Here is a 12946-nt window from a genome sequence, read left to right as displayed (position 1 = left end):
ATTTTTGTTTACGAAGCCTAAAAGCCAAACATAAATTCCAATATTCAATTGTGACAATTAATGGTCCGCACTCCAGTATAATGTGTCTGTATGTGTGTTTGTGTGGTAGTTCTACGAGGGCTATGGTCAGACAGAATGCACGGCTGGATGCACCATGAACCTGCCTGGGGACTGGACTGCAGGTAGGACTCACTGTCATCTGTCAAGAATCACTTAAACAGGGGGTCTGAGTGAGACCCTTAGGGGGTTCTCAGAGTTACTACATGGGGGCCGCCCAAATCTTAGTGTCATAGGAACGTATTCCCGGGGGAACATTAGCAGAAAATAGCAGATCTACAAGCTCACAATGCATAACGCCGAGACGCATTTTGAGCTTGTAGATCGGCTATTTTTGGCAAAGAGGTTTGGAGTAGACGGAGAAAAGAACAACAGACCAGGAACAAAGCCAAAGCCAAGGTTTACAAACTATTGAGGGTTTAAGTGATTAAATGTATTTTGTGTTTACTAAAGAGCTGTAGAGACAGGGAGACTTCTGTTACTGTACAAACACTCTATACAGCAATGATTACTATCAGAATTTAGAGCTATTTTTCCCCCCCTTAGAACTCGATGTGGAGCTTGCTGATTTAAAGGTAGGGTAAGTGATTTGCTTTGGTTAAAATAAGTGTTAAATAGCTCTATATTCTGATAGTACTCATTGCTATAGAGTGTTTGTTCAGTAAAAGGAGTCTCCTTGTCTCTCCAGCTCTTTATTAAACAGAAAATGCATTTTCGTTTCAGTTTCAGTTTCATTTCCAATGTTATCCAACCAGGACAGAGAACTCAATCAGGATATAGATTAAACAAGTGAAATTGGAAGTGATGACCCTAAGAAATGAGCAGACACAATTGGAACTGGAACACTATACAAATTAAGCTTAAAAATGGGTACTTTCTCCTGATTGGCTGAGATTTTGACACCTACCGAAAAATGTATTTTCTGTTTATTAAAGAGCTGGAGAGACGGGGAGACTCCTGTTACTGAACAAACACTCTATAGCAATGATTACTATCAGAATATAGTATTTTAACCTTTTAACAAAATACTTTTTGTTTTAACCAAAAAATATCACTTACCCTACCTTTAATGTAATGTTTTTCTCTTCAGGATTTCTTTTTATGTATTTCTTTTTGAATTGAACGGTGACTAAAGGACCCATAAGGGAGGGAGGGAGGGTATGAGGAGAATTATGTGTTGTTTAAAACTGTACCAACCCTTGTACCTTGTGTGTTAAATGTTATGTTGGGTGTGCATTGTTTCGTATTGTACTGTTTGTCCTTGGATGTAAGAAAAAGAAAAAAGGCATGAGTCTTACTGCATCTGTATTTGTTAAAACTACCCTACTGCTACCTATGCTGAATAAAAACCATACATACAGAATACAGAGCTATTTAAATAATATCACTTACAGTACTAGCTGTTGTGAACTCTGTAGAATCACCTGACCTTCCCTGTTCACGTTCACAGGTCACGTCGGAGCCCCTCTGCCCTGTAACAGTGTCAAACTAGTGGATGTGGCTGACATGAACTACCTGGCTGTTAACGGAGAGGGAGAGGTACACACACACGCGCACACGAACACACACGCACACGCACACGCACACACGCACGCGCGCGAGCACGCACGCACGCACGCACACACACACACACACACACACACACACACACACACACACACACACGTTTGTATTACTATACTTGTGAGGACATCAACACTTTAGGACAGCCATGTTATGAATGCCATTTTTTTTTTAAAATGCCATTTTTAACCGTAAGCCTAAAGCCGTTGCAACTAAGTATAAATCATGTTTAACTCTAATTCCAATCCCTAAACCTAACCTCTAAATGTCTAATGTCTTTTTTTTTAACTATAAAACAACCATTTATCTTGGGAGGACCAGGAAAACGGTCCTCACAATGTATATTTATTCAAATTCCACTATACTTGGTCCTCGCAAGTATAATAATACAAACACACACACACGCACGCACGCACGCACGCACACGCACACGCACACGCACACGCACGCACAAGAAACAAACCTTTGTCCTCTGCATACTAATGTGAATATGAACTCTGTGTGTGTGTGTGTGTGTGTGTGTGTGTGTGTGTGTGTGTGTCCAGGTGTGTGTGAAGGGTCCTAATGTGTTCCAGGGCTATCTGAAGGATCCAGAGAAGTCCAAGGAGACCATCGACACAGAGGGATGGGTGCACACTGGAGACATTGGAAAATGGCTGCCGGTAAAAAAAACAACCAAAAAACACTTTGATGTTATGTTGTTTAGCTCAGCGGTTCTCAAACCTTTTCGTGCCAAGGACCCCCAAAATTGACATGTATTTGGCCGTGGACCCCCATCCTGAAAATGTGCCAGGGACCCCCAGAAGAGAAGATTTGTGTTAAACATTCAAAATGATTGAAATGTTTCAAAACGTTTTCGATATTTTTCAAATAAATTCATAGCCAACATATGAAACATGGCTAAAGGGGTAATGATTGTGATGCTGTATTAATACATTTTTGCTGAGGACCCCCTGGAACCCCCTCAAGGGCCCATCAGTGGCCTCAAGGGCCCCTCAGTGGCTCTCCCCTGCTTTGAGAACCACTGGTTTAGTTCAGTAGTTCTAAAACTTTTTCATTTCAATTTTACTTTTACATTTTGTGCAGTGCAGTCTTTCGGACCTTGCCACACCAGCTCTTGTACCTGTATGCATTGTATATGTATTGACGGTTTTAGAAGATTTGTCCCGGAATATGGGGCTGTTTTTTGTTTTATTTTTAATTTATTTGCCTAAAACACGTACAAAAACCATAGTTCCAAAACACATCACAGAAGTAGGTCCAGCGTTCTTAGCTAAACCTTTATATGAACTCAAATTAAATATCATCTGTGTATGTGTGTGTGTGTGTGTGTGTGTGTGTGTGTGTGTGGGTGTGTGGGTGTGTGGGTGTGTGCGTGCGTGTGTGCGTGCGTGTGCGTGTGTGTGTGACAGAACGGTACCCTGAGGATCGTGGACAGGAAGAAGCACATCTTCAAGCTGGCTCAGGGAGAGTACATCGCCCCAGAGAAGATCGAGAACGTCTACGTGAGGAGTGACGCCGTGGCTCAGGTCTTTGTGCACGGAGACAGTCTGCAGGTACAGCCGGAGGAACAACAACAACAACGCCTGTTATCATATCGTTGCTGTCGGGCATATTGCAAAAATAGCAGATCTACACACACTCACAGTGCCATGGACGTGTAGACGCGTCCGTTTGCACTTAGTCCACAGTGCCATGGACGCGTTAGACGTGTTGGGGCTCCATTTGGTTCCATTTGTACCCTCTCAAGAGTTACAGACCTGTAAGGGTCCATTTGGACCCTTGGTGGTCCCTGAACCTGATGTTGAGAACCAGTGGTGTGTAGTATACTGTATGTTCATTTTTTCAGGCATGTCTGGTAGCAGTGGTGGTCCCGGACCCCGAGTTTCTGTGTGGTTGGGCTAAGAAGACCCTGGGTCTGGATGACAGCTACCTGGAGCTGTGTGGCAAACAGGTACAGTAGCACAGCACGTGCACGCTCACACACACACACGCGCACACGCACACACACACGCGCACACGCACACGCGCACGCACACACACACGCGCACACACACCCACGCACGCACACGCACGCATCTCATTCTCTATGGCCCTCCAGTATAGTCATGTGAAATTCATACATTGAAGTTTGTGAGTGTTTTGAAATGAACCTGTAGATAGACTCAGTAGAAGAATCTGTCATTCTTGACGGATTGTTCTTTCTGTTGTATCATTCTCAAGATAAATGGTAAATGGTGTATTTATATAGCACTTTTATCCAAAGTGCTTTACATAGAGTGTGCAACACACACACACACACACACACACACACACACACACACACACACACACACACACACACACACACACACACACACACACACACACACACACACACACACACACACACACACACCGATGGCGGAGGAAACCATGCAAGGCACCAACCTGCTCATCGGGAGCAATTAGGGGTTCAGTGTCTTGCTCAAGGACACTTCGACACTAACTCTGGGGGAGCCCGGGATCGAACTGGGAACCTCACGAACCCCCCCTGAGCCACTGCCGCTTTTTTTAATTTCATTTTTATTCTCTCTATATAATACTCTTACAGAGACCTTTTCACACCTGGTTTGGCTACACTGACATTTGAACAAAATACCCCCCCCCCCACCAGGGGGGGGGGGGTATTTTGTTCAAATGTGGGGGGGGGGGGGGGGGGGGTTACCAGGGGGTCCCCTGCGAAATTAGTTAACATGGCTTCACAATCATGTTAACCACTTAGCTTTGGCTATTCAAAAATAGCAGATCTACAAGCTCATAGCGTAGCACCGAGTGCCACGCTATGAGCTTGTAGATCTGCTGATTTTGAAAAATCTTGAAAATGTGTGCATATCTTTGAATATATATATTTTTTATAACATTTTTAACTTGAATCTTTGCTTCTGGGGGTCCTTGGCACAAAACATTTTCAGATGTGGCCAAATGTATATCAATTTAGGGGTCCTTGGCATGAAAAAGCTTGAAAACCACTGCTGTAGATTGTAAGAGAACTCTAGAAAAAACTATAGTTGAATTATTGTTCTGAGGACATTTCCTGTTTCCTGTGTCGTCCAGGAAGTGAAGGCGGCCATCTTGGCGGACATGCTGAGGCTGGGCAAGGAAGGAGGTCTCAAGTCCTTTGAGCAGGTATTACATGTCAATGTGGTGGAAAAATACCACAATATCACTGCCACAATGTAGAAGTAAAAGTTCCTTCTGTACTCAAAAAGGGTGCCTCAAAATTGTACCTAACTAACACACTGACAGATTGAAACAAGCATTACTAGTGTGAATGTGAACACTGTGTGTACTTATGTGTGCTCGGGTGCGTGTGTGTGTGTGTGTGTGTGTGTGTGTGTGTGTGTGTGTGTGTGTGTGTGTGTGTGTGTGTGTGTGTGTGTGTGTGTGTGTGTGTCTGTGTGTCTGTGTGTCTCTGTGTGTCTGTGTGTCTGTGTCTGTCCGTGTGTCTGTGTCTGTGTGTCTGTGTGTGTGTGTGTGTGTGTGTGTGTGTGTGTGTGTGTGTGTGTGTCTCTGTGTGTCTGTGTGTGTGTGCGCTTGTGCGTGTGCGTGTGTGTGTGTGCGTGTCTCCAGGTTAAGGCCATCAGCCTCCACACGGAGATGTTCTCGGTCCAGAACGGACTCCTCACCCCGACACTGAAGGCCAAGCGGGCCGACCTGAGACAACACTTCCAGTCCCACATAGATGAGCTCTATGCCACCATTACCATGTAGAGCAGACCTCCTCCTCGAGGACATCAGGTCACCAAACCCCCATAACTATGAGAGTGTACACATGGAACCAAATGTGTACACTCTCATACAGGTAGTTACAGACCCGGGAGGGTCCATTTGGTTCCTTCCTAACTATCAATCATTTTTCTAGGGACCCCCTGGAACACCCTCAAGTACTCCATGGGGGTTCCCCGGACCCCACTTTGAGAACCACTCACATGTTGCAAACCAGTGGTGGAAAAATTACATTTACTCAAGTACTGTACTTAAGTACGATTTTGTGGTACTTTTACCGTACTTGAGTATTTCAGTATTGAGTATAAAACATTTTTACTTTATATACTTTATACTTTTGACTCCACTGAAATTATTTGTCTTTAGTTAGGTTGGACGAAGGTTTGACGAATTGAAAAATGTGTACCTTTACTTTGTTACTGTACGAATATTTTGACTCAAGTAAAATGTTTAATACAGGCTTGTTGCCTGTTTTATATTGTGGTATTGCTGCTTTTACAGTACTTAAGTCAAAACTACTTCCACCACTGGTTTGCATACATGGGGAACCATTTAAAAAACAGACTCTAAATTTGATGTCTCCCCGGGACCCATACTAGTGAAAATAGCCGATCTACAATCTTGATGTTGTAGACCTGCTAATTTCACTACTTCTTAAAAGTGTATTATTATTATGGTATTTCGTTGATTAATTTTTGTTATGTATGAAATTATTTTGAAAAATGTTTGACTTTTTTTTTTCGTAAAATCTTTTTTTTTTGTGAGAAAATGTAAAAACTTGCAGTTAACGGGAAAAAAATTGATATTTACCTGCGAACCTTAAAAATGGGTTCGTGACCCAAAAATGGGTCCCGACCCATAGTTTGGGAAACACTGCTCTAATGGACTGTGGATCGTAAGATGTACTGTAGCTATAAGTGTACAATATGAGAGTGTTAGTTTAGATAGAAAATCTATCCAGCGGTAACATTGTCTTATCGCTACGATGCACAGTATAAATGCTATAATTATATATTGATTCAATGGAATCATATGATTAGCCATATTGTCCTCATAAAGGGATTTTTTTATTTTTTATCTAAACCACTTTAAAGGCCATGACACACTGACAGCAGCATTTCATGTGTTTCTGGGACTGTCAAACATGCATTCACTGCAATACAAGTTTGAAATATAAATGGTTTTGGATGGTTTGTGCGCTTCAAAATAGAACCTATAGTGCTGAACTTGATGCCTCCAGTGTGGCTACAGCTGTAAACAATGGGCCTCATTCACCAATATCTTTGTTAAGTCAGTAAAACTTTGGGAAAACGATCCAGACCAGGACAACAAAAAAGTGTAAAAAGAAATAAAGGAAAAGAAAGAAGTACAACAGAAGAAAATACAACTAAAAAAATCTATCAAACAAAAGTGTCAACCTCTCCCCATGGCAGCCTACACACTCCTACTGAGCTGTTTCCCTCATATAGTCTGAGAACATTACCAATCAACCAACCACAGTATTCTAACCATCCACCCAAGATGCTCCCCATATTCTAACCAGTTATCAGGATTATCAGGCACCCTGCTTCCCCATAACAGCATCTTCCTGTGCAGATAAATACAAATATATTTAACCCATTAAGACCTGAGGCGACTCTTAAAAATGTTTTCTAAATCTAACAGTTTTTTGAAAAAAATCTAAAAAAAAATGTTTTTTCAAAAATAGCAGATCTACAAGCTCATAGCCCGGCACTCGGTGCCGCGCTATGAGCTTGTATATCTGCTATTTTTGAATCCAAACTATATCTGCTATTTTTCAATCCAAACTATACGTTTCAATATGAATGTATACTGCTGAACTTAAACATGGAGAAAAATAGTCTACAAGAGGCTGCTCTGACTGTGACATCTTACATTTCTTCTTACAATTCCATGTAAGAAGTTTCCTTAGAAAAGCCTAGTCAGATTCATGACATGTTCTTAACGGCAGAATTGTTCGTAACTATTATTCTTACTTATTCATCCCCATATCCTCCATTGTGTTCTTACCTAAGAACAAATCCCAAGTAAGAAAACATTGCTGAATGTCAGAATCTTCATGAAAACTGTGTAAGTGGGTCTTCAGAAGAAATGACTTCTTAAGGATGGTTGGTGAATGAGGCCAACGTGTGATGCTTTCAGTGGGTCAAGGCTTTAATCCTCCGGAATCTGGCATTTTGTTTTATAATGCAATTTTTGGTCATGGGTGGGATGGCCGACTTTGAAGGATTTTAACCCTGGCCTCCCAATTTTGGGTGTTTCAAAAAAAGAAAAAGCCGATCTACAACCTCAAAACTCGGTCGCATCGCGGCGTGTTGTGAGGTTTCAGATTGCCTAGTTTTGAAATAGTGTATAAAATGTTTGTAGTTAAGTGTTTAAAAGGGAAAATTAAAAAGGGAAGAAGAAGGAGCCATGTCCACAAAAAGCATGTTTTTAGCTGCCATGTACTGTATTTCTATGGTAAAGACCCAGAGGAGCACTATTTCCCAGCGCCTGAGCACCACGCTTTCGGCGCTCTCACCCTCGCTCAGGGTGCTTCAAGCTGAAAATAGTTCTACTTTTGGAGGGAGCGTCACTCATTTGAACCTCCTGATTTTGTCTGACAACCCGGTAATTTACCTGACGTTGAATCGTTGCCATGTTTACCGTTGTTTCAGCCAAGCTATCTGTGCTAATAACGCAGATGACAGGAGTTTGAGCACAGCAACGGTCGACTCGACCATTGTGGGCATCAATAAACGCTGCGCGCCATGGCAGCGCTATGGACAAATTGGACATGATATCCAAAGCACTCCTCTGCTCATGAAAGGCTTTCTGTGTGGACATGGACCCTTATGGTACTACAGGAACAGATGTTTTCTCAGGACTGCTGTGGGTCATAAGCCATGTATGTGCATGTTATGCATTGAAATAAAAAAGGGAAAAGTCACATTGCACTGTGACAAAAGTCAACGAGAGTTGAAGTGACTGGGAAACAGTGGATGATTGGAAACGCATACCTCTTCATGCAAATCGTTGCTGTCATGCAGAAATCTCCTCTTATCTCCATTTTCAACTTTTTTTTCACGTCAAAGTAGATTTACCCATTTATTAATGTTCCCTAAATGTTGCTAAGCAGCCTGCAAAATCAGGGAACGCTTAGCAAAAAAAAGAGCGGGCCTAAGCAATACATTGACAGATTGATTTAAGTCAGCACTCAGCAGACATGAAATCCCAACAGTATTTGAGCCTATGCCAGACTCTGAACTAAAAGGTGGAGGCTGGGGTGGTGGAGGAGGCAGCTAAAGCAGCAGCAGCAGAAGTGTAGCGAGCAGCGAGAGACGCAGAGATCCAATGTATGGAGAAGGCAGAGCTGTGATTGGAGAGTGGAAATGTCACACAAAAGTTGCAAAAAAAATAGCTACTATAGCTCAAAATGCGGCACATTTTGAGCTTGTAGATCAGCTATTTTTTTGCTAGTTTGGATTGGATTCTGAAAAGTAACAGTTTTGGACATATGAGGATTCCCCCCAACAGCAACGGAAATATCTTCCAGATGCACAGCATCAGTGAGATGCTTGGCAGGCAAATCTCTGTGAATCTGACAGTTTTATGTTTGATGCTGAAAGGGTTTGGGACGCGACGGGGAAGCAGATTTGATTATTTCTTCTGCTCTGGTGTTTTTTTTTCATGAATCACGCACTGGACCCTAGAATGTAGTAGGACTCAGCCATATTAAATCGTCACGGTCGTCGGGCGGAAACCTTTTAATGTACTTTTGAGACAGACTGTCTATTTTTCTGTAAGTCTAATTTATATGTACTGTATGGTGACGTTTGTGGGTGAATCACTTGTCGTTGATTATTTGGGAATTTTTAAGGAGATTTAGTGTGGAAGATCATAATGAATTGTAAATGATTAAAACACTGTTTTTTTTTCCTTGTTCAGTTCTGTGCTCTCCTTCATTTACTTATATTTAAAAAAAAGTACAGTTAATTCAGTAACAACACTGTCTATGATGCTTTATAATCACATTCATCATAATGCATTCATAAGGCTTCATAACACTCATTATACATGTTTACATAACAAGGTTTTGTGAGTAGGGGGGAGTATAGAGATATAGAGGAAGAGCAAGGAGACAGGCTAAACTAGAAGCGCAAGTCTCCGCCAGGCTGGGTTGCCTACTCAGGGCCCGCTATCTTAATTGGAAGGCAGTTATTTGAAATGAATCTGACAAATATGACTGATACATCTTGATCACATGACTCCTGAGATAATGTGTAACGACTTGTAATGTAGGGAGAACATTTGTAGTAGCAAAAAGTGTGTTTTAGGCGAACATTCAACAAAAATAGTAGATCTACAAGCTATTTTCGGCAAAGAGATTCGGTGAAGAGGGGTAAAAAGGAGGGGGGGGGGGCAACTATAGACCCTGGTCAATGAAATATAAAGCGTTTAAGTGTTCATTAGGTAGAAGTGCTCTTGAAATATTGGCAGTTGTCATTTTGATTATGCTAGTCCTGGTACACTAGCATAAGATTGTAAAAAAAAAAAAAGCTATAGACATTCAAAATACATTATTCCAACACAGAAAACATTTTCTCTGCTCATTTTATTATCCTCAAGTGATCAAGGTTATTACTGTGTTGTTCCACCAGAGGGAGCTCCATGGACTTTGTACCATGCATGCATGCAGTTATGTTTAGGAGAATCATGTGTTTCGTTTTTTTAAGCTGACTGTTTTAGACTAATAGGCTACTTGTTATGTAATGTCTATGTTAGTGTATTTTATTATATGTTTCTGTAATAAGTATCTCTGCTATTTTATTGCAGAGATATATTCTGCTATATTCTGCTATAAAAAAAAATGCCAATCTACAACAAGGACATTTTGTAGCCTATACTGCTATTTTCGAAAAATCTTGAAATATTCTGAAAAATATAGTAGAATAATTCCAAAACTTTTTTCTTTTCGGATGGGGGTCCGTGGCCAAAAACGTATAAATGTGGGGGTCCTTGACATGAATATGTTTGAGAAACACTAGCCATACAAACTGACTGACTGACTGACATGTCCTCAGGGATGAATACTAGCCTATAGTAAAGTCTATTCAATTCAAAGGGGCTTATAGTGGCATTTGATAACATACATTTACAATGCCAAAGCGAGACAAAACAAGCCTAAATCAAGACTAGTAAATGTTATGTACAAAGATAATTACAATAAAAATAGAATACAATGGTGAAGGGAATGAATGTGTAAACAGAGCTGTATTTCATTGTATTAGAAAACTAGCTCGCAAGAACCAGGATAATTGTACATCAGTTCCAAAAAGCTTTATACAGCTTTTTGGAACAAACAAACAATATTTCTAGGTTTAGCTGTCCTTGGTATAAAACCTGTGAGGCCGATTTTCAAGTACAGAGATAGCAGTAGTTTTTCAAATGTATTTAACAGTTGCTCTGTCCACATTTGATTAATAGACCGTATGTGGTTGTGTTTTACAGTGGCGTAGCCAAGATTTACATTTTTGGGCAGTCAAAATGGGGGGGGGGGCATCCTGTCAGTGGGGGGTCAGACTGAGGCTATAGAGCTGCTGTCTCCATACATCCATCTGAGGGGATTACATTAAATTAGACCCACCCTGTCGCGCACTGATTGGTTCCGCGTTAAAACTATAAGCTTTGCCAGAGCATTAGAATGTCCAGTCTGTCGGTATAACGGCTAGGAGACATGTTAAGTGGGTCAGTGGTGCGTGCATGGACGACGGCGCTGGACGCATGTCGGATGTGTGTCCTCCTCTCTGTGGCTTTGTTTACCGGTAAGGCTTGTCTGTTACCACGGCGACGCACGTGCTCACCGTCTCTGTCTGTCTGTCTCCCCCTGTGTGTGTGTGTGTGTGTGTGTGTGTGTGTGTGTGTGTGTGTGTGTGTGTGTGTGCTTCCTTTTTCCTGGATCAGCAGGTAGAACCTGGCAACCCGCCCCGGTGGTGGTGGTGTTACACCGCAATTAGTGACTAGCAGATTTTGGTTTCTGTTTTTGTTTAGTTCCACAGTCCATTGTCTGTGAGAAAAGGATGGTTTACTGCCTGGGGTTCTCAATTAAGGGGGTCTAATTTAGCTGGGGACCCCCTGGAACCCTCGCCTCAAGGACCCCTAGCTGGGGGATCCCCAGCTAAATGTGTTAGCTTGCAGATCTACAATCTACAAATTGGACAATTTATGAAAATCTTAAAAAGATTTGACAAATTTGGAATGATGTTGAGTTTGTTTATAATTCAAGACATTGACTGAAGCTACCTATTATCTAAACTAGTAGAATCGCTGTCTATTGTTGGTTCAGTGCCACTGCTAAGGGTAGGAATAAAGAAAAACCTATAAGCTGTCCAAACCTACCTGAAACTCATTTCACTGTCCCCCCGCAAGACAGTGCCATAAGTCTGTGAGCTCTCTTTTTAGGTGTTTTGTCTTGGCCATGCTGAAAATGTAAAAGCAGTCAATTTGGGGTTTAATACCGATATCTACGGAAGGCTCAAGCTCTTAATATCAATTCAAAAAGCTTTATTGGCAGGAAAAGACTCATATTGTCAAAGCAAACATACTGGTAACAACAGAAGTATTGCATTTAACAAAGTAGTCATAACAAAGCTACAGTACAGGGCCTAATATAGTAACAATGTGTAAATAAACACAGTTTAGTACATGAAACCAAATAGTAATTGCAAAACTGTACAGTGTACAGTCTAATCTGATAATACAGAGACTAAATGATGTACAGACAACTTTTAAGCATACAATTCACAAAGCCACATATTGGGCACGGAAAATTAACCACTTGAACCCTATTGACCAGGGTCTATTGACCAGGGTCTATTGAGTCCCATGGGCCCTGACATGAGGCCCCCATTTTTCCCTCTATATAGCCGATCTACATGCTCTCAACATAGATGGGTTATTTTCTCAGAATGTTTGCCGCTCGGGTTCGAGATGTTAACCACTTGAACCCCAGCGTCCATATTCTGGGGGGAACAGCAGTGTGTGCTTATAGATCTGCTATTTTCGGCAAAGACATTTGGTGTAGGAGGAGGAAAAAAAGAGCAGACCAAGCACAGAGCCAAAGGTCAGGTTTACCAAGTAGTGAGGGAGGGTTGAAGTGGTTACGCTCTCTAAAAGAAGCAGATGTGTTCAGAGAAGAAAGCTATAATGTGGGGGGGAAAGGGACAGACTGACAGCGTGTAAACGAAAGCATGACGGAGGAACGGAGAAAGGGCAAGTCAGTGTGTGTGTGTGTGTGTGTGTGTGTGTGTGTGTGTGTGTGTGTGTGTGTGTGTGTGTGTGTGTGTGTGTGTGTGTGTGTGTGTGTGTGTGTGTGTGTGTGTGTGTGTGTGTGTGTGTGTGTGTGTGTGTGAGACAGAAGAGAGAGAGTGTGTAACCATAAGCTTCTGGCTCAGGTTTCAGTGTGAATTACTGCACTGTGCAGTGTGTTTGTGAGTCTGTGTGTGTGTGTGTGTGTGTGTGTGTGTGTGTGTGTGTGTGTGTGTGTGTGTGTGTGTGT

At 41.8% G+C, this 12946-nt stretch overlaps 1 protein-coding gene across 1 annotated transcript in view; it reads left to right on the top strand.

Annotated features, from left to right (window-relative positions):
- Positions 1-5589, top strand: part of LOC311033775 (long-chain-fatty-acid--CoA ligase 1-like) — a 30068-nt gene extending 24479 nt beyond the window's left edge. The window contains exons 16-22 of the mRNA XM_084041425.1: positions 110-182; positions 1508-1596; positions 2166-2282; positions 3033-3176; positions 3470-3574; positions 4717-4788; positions 5233-5589. Coding sequence (XP_083897551.1) covers positions 110-182; positions 1508-1596; positions 2166-2282; positions 3033-3176; positions 3470-3574; positions 4717-4788; positions 5233-5373 — 741 coding nt within the window. The 3' untranslated portion in view covers positions 5374-5589. The remainder of the gene's footprint in view (positions 1-109; positions 183-1507; positions 1597-2165; positions 2283-3032; positions 3177-3469; positions 3575-4716; positions 4789-5232) is intronic.
- The last annotated feature ends 7357 nt before the right edge of the window (positions 5590-12946 follow it).

Source organism: Gymnoscopelus microlampas (genome assembly GCF_963454915.1).
Source record: "Gymnoscopelus microlampas genome assembly, chromosome: 18".
NCBI classification, from domain to species: domain Eukaryota; kingdom Metazoa; phylum Chordata; class Actinopteri; order Myctophiformes; family Myctophidae; genus Gymnoscopelus; species Gymnoscopelus microlampas.
Note: the sequence above shows the minus strand (reverse complement) of the source record. Positions and strands in the feature narration are given on the sequence as shown.